The 18,955-nt window shown below is 35.5% G+C and overlaps 1 protein-coding gene across 3 annotated transcripts in view; it reads right to left on the bottom strand.

Moving 5' to 3' along the window:
- Window positions 1–555: 555 nt before the first annotated feature.
- Window positions 556–18,955, bottom strand: part of CDH19 (cadherin 19) — a 116,380-nt gene continuing 97,980 nt past the window's right edge. For all 3 annotated transcript variants that reach the window (XM_062633069.1, XM_062633068.1, XM_062633070.1), the window contains exons 9-12: window positions 15,706–15,827; window positions 7,264–7,381; window positions 4,978–5,229; window positions 556–1,295 (exon numbers count right to left, since the gene is read on the bottom strand). In XM_062633069.1, the coding sequence (XP_062489053.1) occupies window positions 805–1,295; window positions 4,978–5,229; window positions 7,264–7,381; window positions 15,706–15,827 (983 nt within the window). In that variant the 3' untranslated portion in view covers window positions 556–804. The remainder of the gene's footprint in view (window positions 1,296–4,977; window positions 5,230–7,263; window positions 7,382–15,705; window positions 15,828–18,955) is intronic.

The following is an 18,955-nucleotide window of genomic DNA, read 5'->3' on the forward strand; positions in this document are numbered from 1 at the left end:
AAAAGCCTGTATTTGGAAAACATTTTTTACTAAGTACAGTAACATATAATGTGGTTGATTGTAGTATTTAGGTTGAGTATTGATTTTAACTTGAACTGGTTTTGTTTTTTCTATCTTATTTGCTAAATTAAGTATTGGTTTATGCATTTTGCAATAGTTCCATTAAAACTAAAATGGCAGCAAACACTTGGTGATGTTGTAATAGGTCTTTATTTTTACACTATAGGAAAACACATTTGTTTTAGTTTTATCATCTTAAGAACAATAGGCGATTCTGTGAGCAATTCTGATAATGGTGTTAGAATATCTAGGGTCTATTTTTTCACAGAATTATATTTATATAATGAAGCATTATATAAATACACATGTTTAACTTTGGTTAATATATTCAAGTGCAACAGCAAAAATCTGTCTTAACTTTGGAAACAGTTTAAAGCTTGTGTATGACAGAATATTTACAATATCTATGTATGGCTTCTACTCCTTTTGCACTTCCAGGGTCCATTATTTTTCAGTATCCAGAATGGAGTCTAGATATCCATCTAGATATCTAGATCTAGATAGCTGCTCAGTTTACATTCAGTCACCTAAATAGCCTTGAGATTTTCAAATGTGAGTCTCCATACCCTCACCTCAAGAGATGCCTGGTGTGATTTTCAAAAAGATCTCTACATCCAAGACTTTCCAGGAAGAACATTTGGGCATTTATTTTCATGCTTAAATGTGGGATGATCTTCTTTTTAAAAATCCACTATTATTTGGTTGCTGAGATTTAGGAAAACAAAGCAACAAATGAAAGAATAACTAATCCCCCACACTTCTATGGGAAGCATACATGACTGCAAGATTTTTAAAGTGAGGTCCCCACTCTCTAAGGTAGTCATAACTCTGATCTGCATCTGACATGTTCGAATCTAAAGAGCTGAGGGATCCTGCCAAAGAGCCAGTCCCCTCAAATGCATAGGTCTGAAGTGAGTCATATGGGGGAACACTGAGATCTGTATTTGCTTCTTCAAGCTTCTCTGAAATGAATTGCCTGAAGATAGCACTGCCAGGGCCAACCTGCAGAGACTGTCTGTAGAGGCTGTGGATTTCTGTGGTAACCTTCTTCCGAGGTTTATGCGTTCTAATGACAGTGCGGGTCCTCAGTGCTGAAATATCAAAGGCTTCTGTGTCCTCCTCGCCACCTCCTTCATCATCATATCTGACAATGTTCTCTCTGACTTCTTCAATTTTCTCTGAAAAGGGAGACTTCTTCCTCTGCTGCCTTATGGCTAGAATGGCCAAACAGAACACTGACAAAAAAAAAAAAAAAAAAATGCAAAACCAAAAAGCGCAATGGAAAAAATAAACAGAAAATAGACCCAGAAATTTTGAATGTGCTTAGAAAGAATTAAAAATTTTAATGTTTCTTAATATCAGTGCTATCATGCACTAACCTACATATGAACATATTATACATATTACATATTATAAATATTAACAAATTTATAGAGCTGTAATTTTTATGAATTTTATTGTTTAAAGATGAGAAGAATATGTTCTAGGAAAATAGCTAAAAGGACTTATAAAATAGGTAAATGAAATGGAACAGTTCTTTTGGTACAGATGAGTTTGAAACTGATGTAAATATAGGTTATATTTTTTGAAACTCTTGGTTTTTCACAAAATATATCAACTTAATATTCAAAATTTAAATTCTTAATCTCTCACTCTGTCTCAGATCAAAGCCTAGGAAGATCAAATGAAAACTGAGGCAATGAGCAAGATATCCTCCTCAGTTGGTTGATTCATTCCATTCTATAGACTATGCAGGGTGTCGTTCAATCATTTTTGGTATGCTGGTTAGGATATTTGGAAACTGTATGTTACATGACATTGTAACAGTACTTACTTGCAAGGCCTATGAATCAGAGCACCTTGCTTCTCTCTTATATGAAAGTTTTTTTAAAATCTCATTTTAATGCATTATTTTCTAATCTTACCTCATTCCATTTTCAGCTGAATGATCCTTTGAAATAGTCTGTGACTTCCACAGAGATTAATTATTTCAGTTTTTAACTAAATTTGAATGCAGCTTTATTTAATAAGGAGTTTGTGGATCGTATTTTTTTACTCAGGACATAACATGATACAATCACCAACAATGACAGGACTTTACCTTACACAGGGCTATGTGATACCTGAAGTAGGACTTTATTTCTGCATATTTACTGTATACTATTTCATTTGGTTGTGATATACTCACACAAAACTTGAAAGCATTTGAAACAAAAATTTTGCAGTGTTATTCTATATTTACAAGATATAGTTTCAACTCTTCAACCCCTTTGCATGGTGAACTCTTCTAATGGTAAGCATGATGATACAGGAAAATGTAAAAATCTGAAACTTTAGGTTCCAGATATAAGTGGGAAACATTAGAAAACCACTATCTATAGAAACTCCTATTATCTAATTTTAAGTAATTACAAAAATACTGTGGAAGATTTAATGCATTTAAAATATTTGTGTCTGTAAAGAGTATAGTAGGTTAGTTATTTGTTTCTTTCTGATTAATATGTTTACCTATATCCCTGCTTTGACTTTTGTGATGTCCATAGGCCCAGTAGACACCAAGAGTTTATTCCAGCTGGAGAAAGGACCTCTCTGCAAGCAACCTAGAAGCCCTTGATGAATAATTCCACTGATGGTCTGTATAATGCAGTGATATAGTCTGCCTGATCCTCAGTCCCTTTAGTGCATAACACAAAGTGACCAGGTTCAGATATCCTGCAACAATCAAAGAAAACCTGAAATGCACACTGGCCTGCCTGTAAGCTCACACTGACTACAAGGTTTAAGGCAGGATTTCAGTCAGGGGGACTGTTTTCCAGTGCTGCTTCTGAAGATTGCCTGGGACAAAGAAAGCTCAAATTTAAATAAGGTAACTCTGGCAGTACAGGCAAGTCTAGAAACTAGAAATTCACAAGTATGTTCCTGGTTTCTCTGTTTGAAACCAGGAGATGGAAGGAGAACAGTGCATTCCTGGACTTTGCTATACAGTCAAAAAATGGCTAGCGTCTTTCCAAAAGTATTCACATCTAGACAGAATAAATATGAGTTGCTCCTCCATTGTTTTCATCTTTGCAGTATCTATTCAATGTGCTTATAGGGATAAATAAAAACACATATATTTTAACACATATATTTTTTTGCAAGCCATGCTGTTTTGCTGTTTCTGCAGTTTCCTGCTTGTCACCTTATCCTGAGAGTTCAAAGCTGTAGGAAGATGCTGACTCATAATTAACAGGTAAGCATGCTGCTTCTGGGTAACTTATTTAACTGTGGGACTAAATTATGGACTTTCATTTTAGGAAAAAAATCAGAGAGTTATCAACAAGAGATTCAGTAAAGAGGTCAAAGGTACCAACAGGAAATAATTAGAGCCAGTTTCTATTCTTATGCTAAGGAAAATAAGCTGTAACTCTCTGGACAGAATTCATAATACTGGTGATTTAAAAAACATTTTTTAAATGCTCAAAATAATTCCATTAATTTTATTGGACTTGACTTTCTTATCTTCTGTTGTTACTATGACAGATCAAAATACGGCATTGGAATAGAGCTGCAAACCTTCAGTTTCAACCTTCATCTTTTTATTGTAGTTAATGATGGTATGCTTCTTTTTGCACGCTGTTATTTATAGGCAGTAGAGATCATATTATATAATGTATAACTACATAATCTTGCAGTTGTTTTGGGGCATTTTTGGATATGGCATTTTATGATGCATACAGCTATATGGCATGATATGGGTCTGTCATATTAAACAGGAGGGATTTAGAAGTCTTTTTCTGTATCTTTATTGGCATCAACTTGAATTTGGTCTTGAAGCCCATGATCGCTATCAGTTGCCAAGCTCTAAGGTCAGTCATTTTGCCTTGGAAAAAAAACCAAACAATCTACCCATCTCTATCCCTTCTCTTTCCTTCCTGGCTTCAGAAGCTACCATACCTTAGCCTCCCTAACTCAGACATGTACAGAGTTTCAGGATGGATATTTAACGTTTAGGGAATGACTAGTTCAGTGTGCCTGCTGTTATAATGTGTCAGTCACTGAATGCTGCAGGTATATCCTTTTGCTGAAGAAAAGGCACATGCATTGTACATTGTAGCAGTGATAGCAGTCTTCTCCAGATGAAGAAGCAGTTTCTTGAGTGCTGTCACTTCAGTATGCCATGCAGTGCAGGGGGGCCTTAGGAGCTTGCTCTGTTTTTTAAGCATCATTTATCAGATATGCATAACCCTTTGAAAAGGCACAAGCACAACTCCTGTGCATTTAAATTGCTCTCAAACCCACTTTACACATCCACAAGGTCCCAAATGTAATGGAGGTTAATATGGTGTCTCCTAAGAAGAAAAAGATGTCCAACATTTGGAGAAAAGGTTATCTGGAGATGCGACCGTACTAATTGACAAAGAAACTCCCTGCTTGTTTATTTAGTTGTTTTCTGAGAGTATAATATCCTATTTTTCCTTTATTATTTTTTATTGATCTTAGCTCTATATTTGGCATACCTAAGGCAGAATGAGTAGGTTGCTACTTCTTTATAATATATACTTATACTAGCCAATTTTCTTATTTAATGCTGTCTTCAGCTTTACTTGGGCACAACATGGATTTTGGACTCTCAAATCTTTATTATTATCAATGCTGGAGGACTAGGTAGGACCACTACTCAATTAGAAGCAACTTTAAGGACATTGTGTTAGAATTCAAATGGAGGGGGGAGAGGGGAAGGGAGAGGGGAGAGAGAATTATAGTTAAGAAAACAGAATATAAATTAAACATTTGCCTTACTGCATTTTTTTTTCTAAATATTGTCTAAATAGCACAGTACTTCCTGCCTTCCAGTAAAGGGAATGGGAACATCTTTGTCACTTAACTAAGCCCACTGTTGAAGGAAATAAATTAATTTGTCTTAATCATACATACCTAGGAGTATCAATATGCAAGCCAAAACAGCAACTAAAGCTTCAGTGCTGAGACCCATGGAGTACATGAAAGCTCCATATCGACAGTAGAAGGTATTAACTTTGGTGTCACAGTCACAGACAGTAACAGTGAGAGTATTTGTGCTTGTCAGTGGTGGGGTTCCATTATCCAGAATTAAGATCGGCAAGTAGTAAAAAAACTGTTCTTGCCTCCTGAAGCCACTTTTTGCTGTGAAAATTCCAGCTGTGTTATCTAGAAGATAAATGATTATGCATTATATGCATTCGTCACTTTCTAACAACAACTGTAAAACTCCAGTGGAATCTGACCTATTTAAAAACAGTGATGCTGTCCAAAGCTACATCTTCATAAAGCTAAAAAAGTAAACCAGGCACTGACCTGTGGTAGGTTTTCTGTGTCAATCATGAATAAATTTCTTTCAATTTTGACACATGTATTCCAGGGGCAATAAAAAAATTAACCTAGGAGCTGATTTTAATGTTCAGAGCTAAAAAAAAAATCCTACTGTGTTCAGTACCTGACACCTGCCCAGACTAATTAATTGGTTCTTAAAATGGTTCCATATAACCAGCTGCTACCAATCCAGCAGTTCACAGACAAATTATAGACAGTTTACCAATCAAAAGGCTTCAAAAATGTGTCTGGCAGCACACAGAGCAAGCAGGTGGCAAGGGAAAGAGGAGAAAGCAAGAAAAAAATCCACTAATTTAGTATTTTATTTCCTTCCCTGACTCAAGAATTGGAACTAGCTGAGCTCCGACCATCTAAATTAGTGAAAAGTTAGCAGAGGTTTTTATCTTGCTTTATATCTATTAGTGTTTAGATATCAGTTCTGTACAAGAAATGGTAAGTTCAGTTTCTGTTGCATATCAACTCAGATCTGAAACTTAGCCTGTTTAAAACAAATTAACCCTATCTGTATCTATGTATAATAGAAAGTAGAATCTGTAAATATTTACATGTCAGAACTGTTCTATCATGAAATGGTGAATTACTGCATGTGTGCAGACATGTACATAGAAAACTGAAAAAGTATTTCTACCATTATATAAATAATGCATTTATAAAAAAAGTCTACTAAAGCTAACCCCTCACATTTAAGTTCTTCTAGGTTTCTGTCATAGCTCAGAAAGTAACTGTAAGATAAAATGCTCCAGATCTGTAGAGTCAGTTTTCCTTTTGCCTAGGTCTATCTTAATTCATGTTGTCATTTGTAAGAAATGCAGTGGAACGAGGGAGATTGAAAGCTGTTGATACCATATTTTAAAAGATAATTTTCCCCCATCAATAGCTACCAAAAGGAATTGGATATATGGCCTTATATGTGTCTCTGCTCAGGCTTTGCGCAGAATGAGCAAAGATGGAAAAGGCTTGCGGCTTGTACACAATTTGACCTTAATATAATCTCTTCTTGGCACTAAGAAGTTAGTGAAGCTGGGAATTGAAATACATATTAATACATTGACTAACTTTGACAATATTGAGAGTGGCTCACCATTTAATATAGTCTGAACTTTCAAAAACTTTTTTCCATTGATTTATTCACCTAACTAGAACGTTCAAATAATTAATGAAGTCAGTAAGAACAATGTGTACTTCAGCTGAGGCTGAAGAAGCTCGTCTTTGTAGTCTCAGTAGACTGACTTTAAGTGTTCATCTTCCCTGAATTTTCATCACATATAGCACTCTTCACTGCAGACTGGTTTTGCTTGATACGTCTCTTTACCACTCTTTTAAGAACAGTCCCAATCGCTATTGGTTCTGAATAATATTAAAATATATACAGAATACATTCATATGATGTCATCAGTAATCAGCATACGCAGTTTAAAATGTATGAGGAAATAATATTACATTCTTATTTGTTTTTAGAATTTTGGTCTTGATGAAGTGGTGAATTAACAGACATACTAACAGCGATCTCTTTCTGTCAACATTGTTTCTTAGACAAATAGATAATTTATCTAGAAAGCTGGTATTTTCCACCATATGCAACACTAAGAAAATTAATTTTAAGGAATGCCAATGTATTTTTCATCTCAAAATTTTTTCTTTCTTTGAAATAAAGCTGACTTTTTCTTTTTGTGTTACTCATCTGAAAAAGGAAACTAAACTGTTTGGTATTACTGATTTATTGTTTTGTAATGTTTATAATTTATAATGACAATTTCTATTAAGTAGAGATTATAAAACTAGTGATGTGAGGACTACTAGAAGCATGGTCTTCTTTAGGAAGGCCTTAAAGAGCTACATGAATGACGCTACCTTGATTATCTTTGACAGTAAAAAGTGAGTTGTTTGTGACCTCCTGAGCCAATGAGAAGTTAAAATGGTGACCTTCTGCTGAGTCATCTTGATCCACTGCACTGATGCTCTGAAGTAGCTGGAAACAGATAAAATTATTTAAGAATAAAAGTATTTACTTGTCTTTTAAAACAATAAAAGTACATGACAGGTATGTTAAACTGTTAATGCCAGAGAAGTGATCTGTGCATATGCATTGAGTGCATGGTATGCACTCACAAATATATGCCTTCTATGCCCAAACAGGCTATTGAGACTTGCATTCTGCAAATGCTCTGCTTTGAGTTTTCATCTATTTGAGAGAGGCAGGCATTAAAATCTTGAGAAAATGTAAAAGATTTTCTGGATAAAAAGACCATTTCCATTAATGAAAAAGTAATTATATATTCAGTGTTTTGTCCTTTTTTTTTCCAAGGTGAAAAGTATATAGTTCTATATTTGAACAAATCCCTCTATACAAAACCTATTTCCTTCTAGCCCCCAAATATATTGACATCCTTCAACTGATGTATTATAGTTCCAGTAAGTGAGATAGGGTGATAAGTTCATCTGCTGAATTGTTCATTCTGAATATTATAACATCTTGATTATGGAACTTCTTGACTGCTTTTTTACAAGATAGCAAAATAACCTTCATTTACAAATATGTCAAATCAGTTAGTCACTGCAAGATAAAATAAAACCCAACAGTTATGATTCAAAATAATATCTTTCATGTCCATAAACAACCACATTACAGTTAACAGAAATATTTCTGCTTAAAGGGAGCTTATATTTGTTATTTTTATCAATAAATATTTAATGACCTAACCATCAACATAGATTAATAAGTCAGTATCCTTGCTGATCAGAAAGAATGCAAACTGAGGCAAGACCACCAACTTTCAAAAAAGCTACTGCCCAATTTGAACTTGACTCTATTTTACCAATTATCTGTGTCTTGTAGATATTTATAACCAAAAGACTTGGAGCCTCAACTTTACCCAAACCAGAAAGCATATGAATGCTAGAAGCAGTGCTTTAAAAGCAAACCAGTCAGTCAGTGGAAGTGGCTATAGCTTTCTATGTGTCTTTGAAAAGTCTTTCCTGATTAAACCATTTTTTCAGAGATCTAAGACTTCAGCACATATTCTTTTTCTTTTCAAGCAAGCTAAGTTTGATGAAATCATCACAGCAGAGTGTAAAATGTGTCTTGCATCCCAGAAGCTTTGTATTCTTAGTGCTGTTCCCTTTTTATATGAAATTTACTTCAAGTTTGTATTTTCACTCTGTGGAAAAGTGAGGACGCTTGAGATTTTTTTTTATTGCCACTAATCAGAGGAGTGATCAGGGATGTGCCTGGTGCCAATGTAAAAACGATGAAGCTTCTTGAGGAAAGTTTTTTCCCTTTCCTCAGAGAAAAAAAAAAAAAAATTGCTAAAGCAATACAAATGCAGGTATAGGCATGCAGATCAAGAAATCAGTGAAAAGCCATAACTGAACACTAATATTACCTTGATAGTAAACTATGGGCTTAATTTTTTCTAAGGGGTTATATTTCCCAGAACATGTTCAATACGATCAGCAGAAGGGAGCTACATAGCCAGTCTAAAACCTGAACAATGGCACATTTTCATGATAATATTCTGACATATACCTCACAAATTAAAAAAGAAAAAAAAAACAAACACAACAAGCCAAACCTACAAAACAAACAAACCCCCAACTAAACTTTATTGGCCTTTGTTAATAATTTGCTGGTAACCTCTCCAAGGCTGTAGCTGAGAAAAAGCTATGTATGTCTGTCCATACGATTCAGTGTGTCAGGCTAGACTGAAGATGAAGAGTAATACAGCAATCAACACAGACATATTAGCCATATTTAATTTTATTTGTTTTGCTTTGTTTCCAGTTGAGTTACTTGGTAGAGAAGAATTACCTACTCACTTACCAAAGGAACAAACCAAACCAAACCAGAAGCATTAATTAAACTTCTAGTTTTCATTCACATTAATAGTTATTCAATCAGATAGTAACAATGTCTTTGAAAAGTATTTTTTAGGAGCGTCTCATGTTTGAATATCATAAAATTATTACAGTTGTGACAGTTACCATTTTATTTCATTAGTAACTTTCACTAGATTACATACAGAAGGTATATGCATCCATAAATTCTATGTATATCTAATCCAATCACTAAAATTCTGAGGAGTATCTGGCTAGATGAAAGAATCACCCACTTCCCTTTTTTATGATCTGTACTATGCTGTTATTCAACACAAACCTAAGACTCTTGAGATTATTCTAGACATACTCACATGCCTTTAAGGATTCACCTTACAAGCAGGAGAATATCTGGAACATAAGAACAGGGCAAACCCTTATTGTTTATTTTTCATTATATCACTTCCACTAAGATTCAGCAAAACCCAGATGAGTCTATGAAATATTCAGAGAGCAATAGACAGCTCTGATTTTGCTGACTATAAAGAAAAAGTCACCCAGAGAGAAGGGATTCTTTTTTTTTTATTTTTTTTTTTTCCTGCTTTCCTAGGCTTTTTCACATATAAACTATGAGGCTTTGGCCTTTCACCTGGGAAGCGGGCATCACAGACTGAAGAACTGCATTTACTGTTTGTGAGTCAAGGTTTAAAAATACCCTATATTTAATGTGCAAACAAAGAAAATAGAATGAATGATGTGTTGCTTTTGCAAGGTTTTATCAGTTGTTGTATTGACTATGCTGAAATTTAGTTACTGTAAAATCTCTTATTTCAAATCTCATTAATCTAGGAGCTTTAATAATCCAGCAGTCCATTTGAAAATATACATTTCCTTAAAATTCAGATTCATTAACTTGATTTTTCTTGAAAAACTGATTTAAGTTCATAGAGGTGGGTCTCATTTACTATTTCTCTCTAAATACACTGCGATCACTTCTGGGAACAGCAAGGGTTACTTTGATCAAAGATCACAAAAAGATATGGCCGGTTATACTCATCTTCGTCATCCATCTGATTAGTGGTCACTTTCAACTAATAAATATCATTAGTGAAGGAGCCTAAGATACCAGTAACAACTCTGATCTCCCATTGATTTGTGTAAACACTTCTGGACTGAATGTATAGCTGCGTGTTATTTGTTTTACAAATAACAAGGTATGGAGTAGATGTCAGCTTGATAGTCGATGAAAATACACTGAAAATCAATTTCCTCAATTCCAAGTGGTCTCACTGACTTTTAATTATGGAGATGTCCATCTGCACAGCCATCACTAGCATTAATTTTGATGGTAGAGTGTATAATTTGGGGTCCTTTGTGCTTCCATATCCAAATATAGTCTTAGCATTCCCATTAAACAGATGGAAGTAGGAACAGATTTGATACCTCTCTAGTTTCTTTTGTTTTGCTTTCTTCTGTGTCCTTCAATAGCATCTCTGTTGTAGTTTATAGGATGTAAGAGATCTGATCATCCACCTGTTTGGGAAGTAAAGAACTGGTTTTCTTCAAACTGACAGAGCCTTTTTAAGTAGTAGGTTCTTTGTCATTGTTCAATAATGTTTAATGAATATCAGAGTTTAGTGTAGGTAAAAGACTATAGTCCACTATAGTCACCAGGTGCATTTTCTAGGTAGACCTTCCACCTCAAGACCAAGGCTGTCTTTTTGATGGTTACCAATTTTCTTTTACTTAAAGCAAATTGGCATAATATTGATCTGATTTCTCTGGGTCTACTGTGAAGAGTTTCTTCTCAACTGTAACTAAAATGATGCAGATCTCAGCAAAGGAATAATAATTACAAAGCTCATGCCATGTGTTCTGATTTATACCATGGCATCATGACGCTGAGGTGCCTTTTTATGCTTGTATATGCTGATAAACTCTTCCCACCTGTTCCAGTCTACCATGAGATAATGTTGTTGAATCATGGTCCATATAAAGCAGAAAGAGGAATTTTCCATATGCCACTCTTCCCACTGTTTCAGAATGTCAGACGTTACATTCATTTCATCTACAGGTGTAGTTTAGGGTAAGGGCCTGCTGGAATATATGGTGTTTTCACAGCTTGGCTATGGTTTTATACTCTAACTAGTGTCTTCATTGTTGTTGTTTCTTTTTCCTTTTAACTTTACATTTTCTTATCACTACTAATAAGATCAGTTTTTTTAAATGATAAAAAAAAAAAACAAAACAAAAGGAAATAATAAACCTTGGTTTACTAACCTATCCCTTTCTCTTTTCTGCTAACAAAAATAATTTTATATCATGATTTGCTAGGAAGGATCTGTTTCAGCTAACTGCTCATTTTTAACATTAAATATAAACCCCTAGAATTTGCTTAAAGATTTCCCCTTTTCTCATGTCAACATTTCATTATGTTAAAAAGTAATATCAAACAAGTACTCTTCACTTGCACTGTAACTCCTGATTATTTTATTATGTGCCAAGAACTGAATAAATAAATGTTTTTTTTTCTTTTCTTTAATTCAAAGTGCTCTGCATATACAGTCACTTCTTTGCATCTAATAAAAATCACTAAGCAAGCTGGAACATCAAAGTCACTTTATATGTGATCTCCAAATTGCAGGAACTTAAAATTGCCAGAACAAATATGTATTAGAGAAGACAGCAGTAATTCAGAATGTAGATGTGTTCAGTACAGCTTGTCTTCAGCTGAAATCTATTTACTGCATGATATGAAGAAAGACCAATATCCATAAAAGGGCGAAATTACCATGCATATAAATGCGTACGTTCTGGAGGGTCAGCCTGCTTATGCATAAAAGATATTTGATGTAGTTTATGTTGAACTTTCAAACTTCACTTTTAGGCTTAGTTAATTTATTAATGCCTTGGTATTTAAGCTTTCTGGGTCAAACCCATTTTTGCTGAGATGTCTCTACTGTCACTTTTGGGACAAATTTGGTCCATTTTATGTTCTGGCTATTTTTACTGAACGTTTCCTCTAGAATTCAACAGTTTGTAGTTACTGTACACACACCCAAAGGATAACTATAAAGAATTAATACCTCGTTGTGGTGATCATTTACCATGCCTACATTTATAAAGTCAAAAGATCTGATCAAAAGGTTATCGGGGGTTCAGATGTCTTTTTAATATTGTTCTATCCCACATGACATCCTTGTCTCTAAATTGAAAAGACATCAATTTGATGGGTGGACCACTCGGTGGATAAAGAACTGGCTGGATGGCCGCACAAAAAGAGTTGTCATCAATGGCTCAATGTCCGGCTGGAGACCAGTAACGAGTGGTGTCCCTCAGGGATCGGAGTTGGGACTGGTCTTGTTCAACATCTTTGTCGCTGACATGGACAGTGAGATTGAGTGTGCCCTAAGCAAGTTTGCCGTTGACACCAAGCTCTGTGGTTCGGTTGATAGGCTGGAGGGAAGGAATGGCATCCAGAGGGACCTCGACATGCTTGTGAGGTGGGCTGATGCCAACCTCATGAAGTTTAACCATGCCAAGTGCAAGGTCCTACAGCTGGGTTGGAGCAATCCCAGACACAGCTACAGGTTGGGCAGAGAAGAGATTCAGAGGAGCCCTGTGGAGAAGGACTTGGGGATGTTGGTTGATGAGAAAATGAACATGAGCCGGCTTCAGTGTGCGCTTGCAGCCCAGAAAGCCAGCTGTATCCTGAGCTGCATCAAAAGTAGCGTGACCAGCAGGTAGAAGGAGGTGATGCTGCCCCTCTACTCTGCTCTTGTGAGACCTCACCTGGAGTATTGTGTGCAGTTGTGGTGTCCTCAACATAAAAAGGGCATGGAACTGTTGGAACAAGTCCAGAGGAGGGCCACGAGAATGATCAGGGGGCTGGAGCACCTCCCATATGAAGACAGGCTGAGGAAGCTGGGGCTGTTCAGCTTGGAGAAGAGAAGGCGTGGAGACCTCATAGCAGCCTTCCAGTATCTGAAGGGGGCCTATAGGAATGCTGGGGAAGGACCCTTCATTAGAGACTGTAGTGATAGGATAAGAGGTAATGGGTTAAAACTTAAACAGGGGAAGTTTAGATTGGATATAAGGAGGAAATTCTTTCCTGTTAGGGTGGTAAGGCACTGGAATGGGTTGCCCAGGGAGGTTGTGAATGCTCCGTCCCTGGTGGTGTTCAAGACCAGGTTGGACGAGGCCTTGGGTGATATGATTTAGCGTGAGGTGTCCCTGCCCATGGCAGGGGGTTTGGAACTTGATGATCTTAAGGTCCTTTCCAATCCTATCTATTCTATGATTCTATGATTCTATTTGTTCTGTTACTAGCTATAGCTGAACTAGGATAGAAGTCTATTTTACATAGGAACTTTCATGTTCAAGTAATTTTGAAAATAGTGTATTTAATACTGGTAGTGAAGTGAAAGTGGTTTTGAAATATTCAAAAGAAAACTTTAGCTGTGGTTAGTACACAGCTGACTTTTCAATTATAGGACAGTACAGAACTTTAACATGAAATGGATAGTGAAAAATTCATTCAAAATTTCTAATAAACATGATGAGTATATTTAAAATTATACCAAAACCCATCTATCTATCTTCTTTACATCCATTTTTATTGTCAAATTTCAGATTATAGTCCCACAGACTGAAATATAATCCTTTTGTTTTGGATATAATAATAAAGAATCTTTTTTCTGTGAGTAAAAAATAAAAATAAAAATAATAGCACTGAAGGAGATAAACTATCATCAATTCTGTTTCAAATCATAAACATTGAAAAAAAATCATAAACTCTGACTGTGATGATTATGTATTTCAGTAACAATTTCCTGATGTTCTTCCTAAGATCACTTGTTAATAAGATTATTTAGCATTCTTGTTTTGTTCTCTAAAAGCTAAACTAAAGATGCTTATGACTTTCAAAAAGCTATAGCAATTAAAAAAGGAATAAATAAATTAGATTGACATTTTACCTGTCTGTAAAATGGGGAAAATTATCATGCTCAATGATAATGTTAAACAATGTTAAACAGGCAGAATTCTGTATCTTATGCTCAGATTATTATTATTACTATTACTACTACTACTTTTCACAGTGCCATTTTTTCCAGTGATTCTCAAAATACACAAAATACAAATACTTAATTATTATTGAAAAGTAACAAATAATGGGTTTGCACACAGATGCGATTTCTTAGTGAGCAATGACAAAATAATAAAAACTTTGGGAAATAAATCTCCTGGGTTTTTTATATTATAGGCAAGTCCAAAACATGGATTACAAATATTCATTTTATAAGCTTCCATATTTAATTCATGGTGTCTTAAAGACAAGGAACATGAAGCAGCATTTGCTTTAATGCCTGTGCTTGATTTGTCAATGAGTTATCCAAAGTCCAAAAGAAATGTCTTGTACCAAGCACCTCTGAACAAGAGGTCGCTTTTGCAGAGTGAAAATTACCAAATGCAGAATGAACAAATCAACTGCTTATACAAAAGCATGAACAGATGCAAAAATCCATGAAGAAATTACTTTAGCAACAGGGAAAGCTTTATTTAACTGCAGACTAAAGTCAAAGTAAACCAAGCTGCAGTAAAAAGAGAGGCTTTGTGATTCAGAAATCAAAACATAGTAAAACATTTGAAATTAGCCATCACAGATACCCCAAAGGACTTTTTGATATGTCCAAGTAATGCTAAAGCATATAATGAAAAAACACATGCATTTTTCTGTCTATAGCTTTTTCCTGTTGCTTTTTTCGTTTTTCATTTTGTAGCTTTAAAATAAAAAATACAAATAAAACAAACAAAACAAAAACCCTCTACCCCCCAAAACAAAACAAAACAAACAAAAAAAAAACCAACAACCAAACCCCCCCAAAAAACAAACGACTGTTGGGGTCAACAGTGTATCTAGGGGGAGGTTGAGGCAACTGACTGATGTTACAGCATTCCCATGCTGATGAGTAGGAAATGGAAAAATCCTACAGGGAAGGATACAACAATCTCTTAAGCTGCCAGCTAGTGAAGCTGTTACATGAGCTATAAATGAAACATCAATTCACAATAAATGAGTATCTGGTATGAAACTAGTCTTAGTTTGGTTCTTCCAGACTATGTTATGCTGTTGCTGAAAATACTAGGCCTAGGTTTTACACCTGTGACACTAACTGGAAGCAAATCTGTGTCTTGTTTTTTTGTTTGTTTGTTTTTTCAGAGTTTTCTGTCTGTACTGCTCTATTACCTGTTTTTGCAGGCAGACAGGATGTGCTGATTTTGTTTTAAAGTGGGAAAAGTTAACGTCAGTCTTCTGAAATTAAAATTGCAAACTATACATGTATAAACAGAACTAACTTTGGAAACAGACAAAATACGGCCTGTATGTGCAGTACTGAAATGATCAATACTGAATAGTAGCATCACAGAACAAATCTTTATTGCAATGAAGAAACTGATGGTTAACTCCTTCACACTTACCTGGCCAGAAACTGCATTTTCACAAACAAAAGTTTCATAATATTTAGGGAATTCCGGTGCATGATCATTAATGTCAAGAACTTGGATATACACATTTGCTTCTGAAATTTTTTCAGGATTTCCTAAAGGTTAAAAAAAGAAATCAAAAGTCACAAATAATTTACTTCATATTTTAAAGTAATGTGGACGTTAGAAAATTTTACAATTCTTAAATGTATTCTGTCACTCTTCTTTTTTACTATTTTGTAATTTTGAAGCTTTGGGAGAAGGTTTCACCAGAATTCACATGCTTTAAAAATATTTCTGCCACTGCTGCACATGGAGAAATTGCCATGCTGACTGACTTAATAAGCTCAGCTTTTGTTTTTCCTCAAAGTATTATTTACATAGCAGGTTTAATTATTAGATATTTTGTATTATGAAAGCTGTACTGCTTCTGTTATCCAAGTATATTAATGTGGCTTTAGATATAAAATCTATGTCAATATGGCTTATTCTTTTATGTAAACAAAAATAAACTGCTAATATAAGGCACTTTTTTCCTGCAAGTACTGCATTTACACAGGGTGTAGTGCTCTAAGTACCTCAGACAATGAAAAGCTTAACTTGACTAGTTTCATGGTGCAGGAGTTGAGTATAGACTAGGGTGCCTTACTTAAACATAGGGTGTCTTACTTAAACATAAACTTACTTGTTTATGTAACAAAAATGTTTAGAAATATGGAAGGAAGGAAGGAAGGAAGGTCATGGAGGAAGGAAGGAAGGAAGACATGGAGGTCCATCACTCTCCTGGACAAACTGGTTGCACATGTTTTGGACAGACATATTCTTTGCTGGGTAAAATCTTGCTGGATGACCAGGCCCAAAGAGTTGTGGTGAATGGATTTAAGCCCAGCTGGTGGCTGGTTGCAACTGGTGTTCCCCAGGGCTCAGTTTTGGGGCCAGTTCTCTTTAATATCTTTATCAATGATCTGGACAAAAGGACCTAGTGCACCCTCAATAAGTTTAAAGACAACACCAAGCTGGAGGGAGTGTTGATCTGCTGGAGGGTAGGAAGACTCTACAGAGGGATCTGGACAGGCTGGATTGATGGGCTGTGGCCCATGGTGTGAGGTTCAACAGGGCAAAGAGCTGGGTCCTGCATCTGGGTTACAACAACCCTATGCAAAGTTACAGGCTTAGGGAAGAGTGGCTGAAAAGCTGTTTGGCAGAAAAGGATCTGGAGGTGTTGATAGACAGCAGCCTGAACATGAGCTATCAGTGTGTCCAGATGGCCAAGAAGGTCAATATCGTCCCATCTTATATCAGAACTAGTGTGGCCAGCAGGACTGGGGAAGTGATCATCCCCTTGTACTTAGTACTAGTGAGGCTACACCTCCAACTGTGTTCAGTTCTGGATGCCTCACTAGAAGAGATACTGAGTTGCTGGAGTGGGTCCCGAGAAGGGCAACAATGGTTAATGGTTGGACTCTATGATCTTAAAGGTTTTGTCCAACCTAAATAATTCCATGATTCTATACTGAATACTTTTCAGAAATCCTTTTTCCTGTCAGCACATCAAATCCTCATTTACATGGCATAGCACTGAGAAATGTCTGCCTTCTCCAAGATGTAATTTATTACTCTAGTAGGCAAGAAGCTTCACTGCAATATTTATTCCTTTCTGTCTCACTTCAAACTGTATGGGTTTGGTTGGTTCCTACCTGGCTTTTTTAATGTATAATTCACTAGCTGCTTGGGGCAAACATTTGTTTTCTTGGATCTTATGGAATCTGTGTTGATAGCTTTGAGTCTTTTGCCAAAGGAAATGGCAGCAAAAGCAACTACCACAGAGATAAAGGGCTAGCTACTCAGCAGTTTCACATTTCTATTCCTCACGTGCAATCATAAGAGCCGTGCTAATTTACTAAAACTTATGATCTGCCTGAGTCATCTCAAAAATACTTCTCTGTGGGATGACATTTCTCTTGTTGAATCCCAACATCCATAATAAGATGATAGGCAATGAAACAATGCTTGGCTTATTTTTTTAATAAACACAAAAAGTGGTACACATCCCTTTTCAAAATAATACAGAGCACAGGACTTAATCAACCTATTTTACTTAATTCAGAAACAGATATCTAGGGCAGATATTTGGCTGGACTGGGATTGAGAAGAAAATTTTGTAACACTTATTAGGAGGCAGGGAATACCTTTGGTGGTTTCAGTCATAGACAAAGTGACATGGGAAAGACTCAGCTACCTTGGTGTCTTCCTGCATTGCTTGTTCATAAGATTAATGGATACTATATTGGCTTTAAAGCCTACCATTTGTTTGCACAAACATTTATATATCACCTTTCAGCCTAAAGCTGCCATTCACATCTGTTTTACCAAATAAACCTTTTTTATTTATGTTTGGTTATAGTCTCATTTCTACTTCCTTACTATATATCAGTTATCATGTTGTTATTGTTTTGTCTTTGTTTTGTTTTGGTTTGGCTTCATTTATTTGGGGCTTTTTTTTTTTCCTCAGCATATAATTGAATGATGAGGAAGGGCATTTCTCACATTGCTGTTGGAAGATAACAGTATGGAAGTTTTAAATTTTCCTGAAATCACAGGAAAAAATTCCTGTTTTTTTGAGAGGAAGCAACACATTACAAAAAAAAACCACACTCTTGGAATCAGTGTCTGATAAATATTTAATGATGATTTTAGGTGAAGCAGAGTGACTCCTTCAGTTGAAATTAGGGAAGATTTGGTTTCAGTGGAACAAAGTCATCCACAAAATGTTGCATAAACAGTATATAATTATAGGAATAAAAGGCTATTCACAATATAAATCATTTCAGTTATGCCCCTACCAAGGTGACCTAACTTCAATGCTTTTGAATATAGTATTATAGACAGTGACCTTATCATCATTAAAGAAATAATGAATAAAAACATGAAGATAATGAGGGCTTGGTTTCTCTACAATAACTTTCATTACTGTGAAAGACTCACTTTCTTTTGCTGCAGGAGACAGTTATTCATTTGTAACATTTAGGTCTTTTCTATTTTATTGTTTAACTAAACAGAATAGTCCAGATCAAAGTCATCCTGCTGTGTTTCCATAGCACTATTCAAGAAATGACAAAAATATGCCAGAGATCAATTTTACAAACACCTGCCAGCTGCCCAACAACATGAGAAGTAAAATACATTCGTGCTTAAAAATTCACAGAGAAGCTGAAAAAGATGATAATGCTATTGATTCCTAAAA

The sequence above is a fragment of the Pezoporus occidentalis genome, unplaced genomic scaffold (genome assembly GCF_034315485.1).
Source record: "Pezoporus occidentalis ecotype Australia unplaced genomic scaffold, CSIRO_AGI_Poc_V1 ctg4, whole genome shotgun sequence".
NCBI classification, from domain to species: Eukaryota; Metazoa; Chordata; class Aves; order Psittaciformes; family Psittacidae; genus Pezoporus; species Pezoporus occidentalis.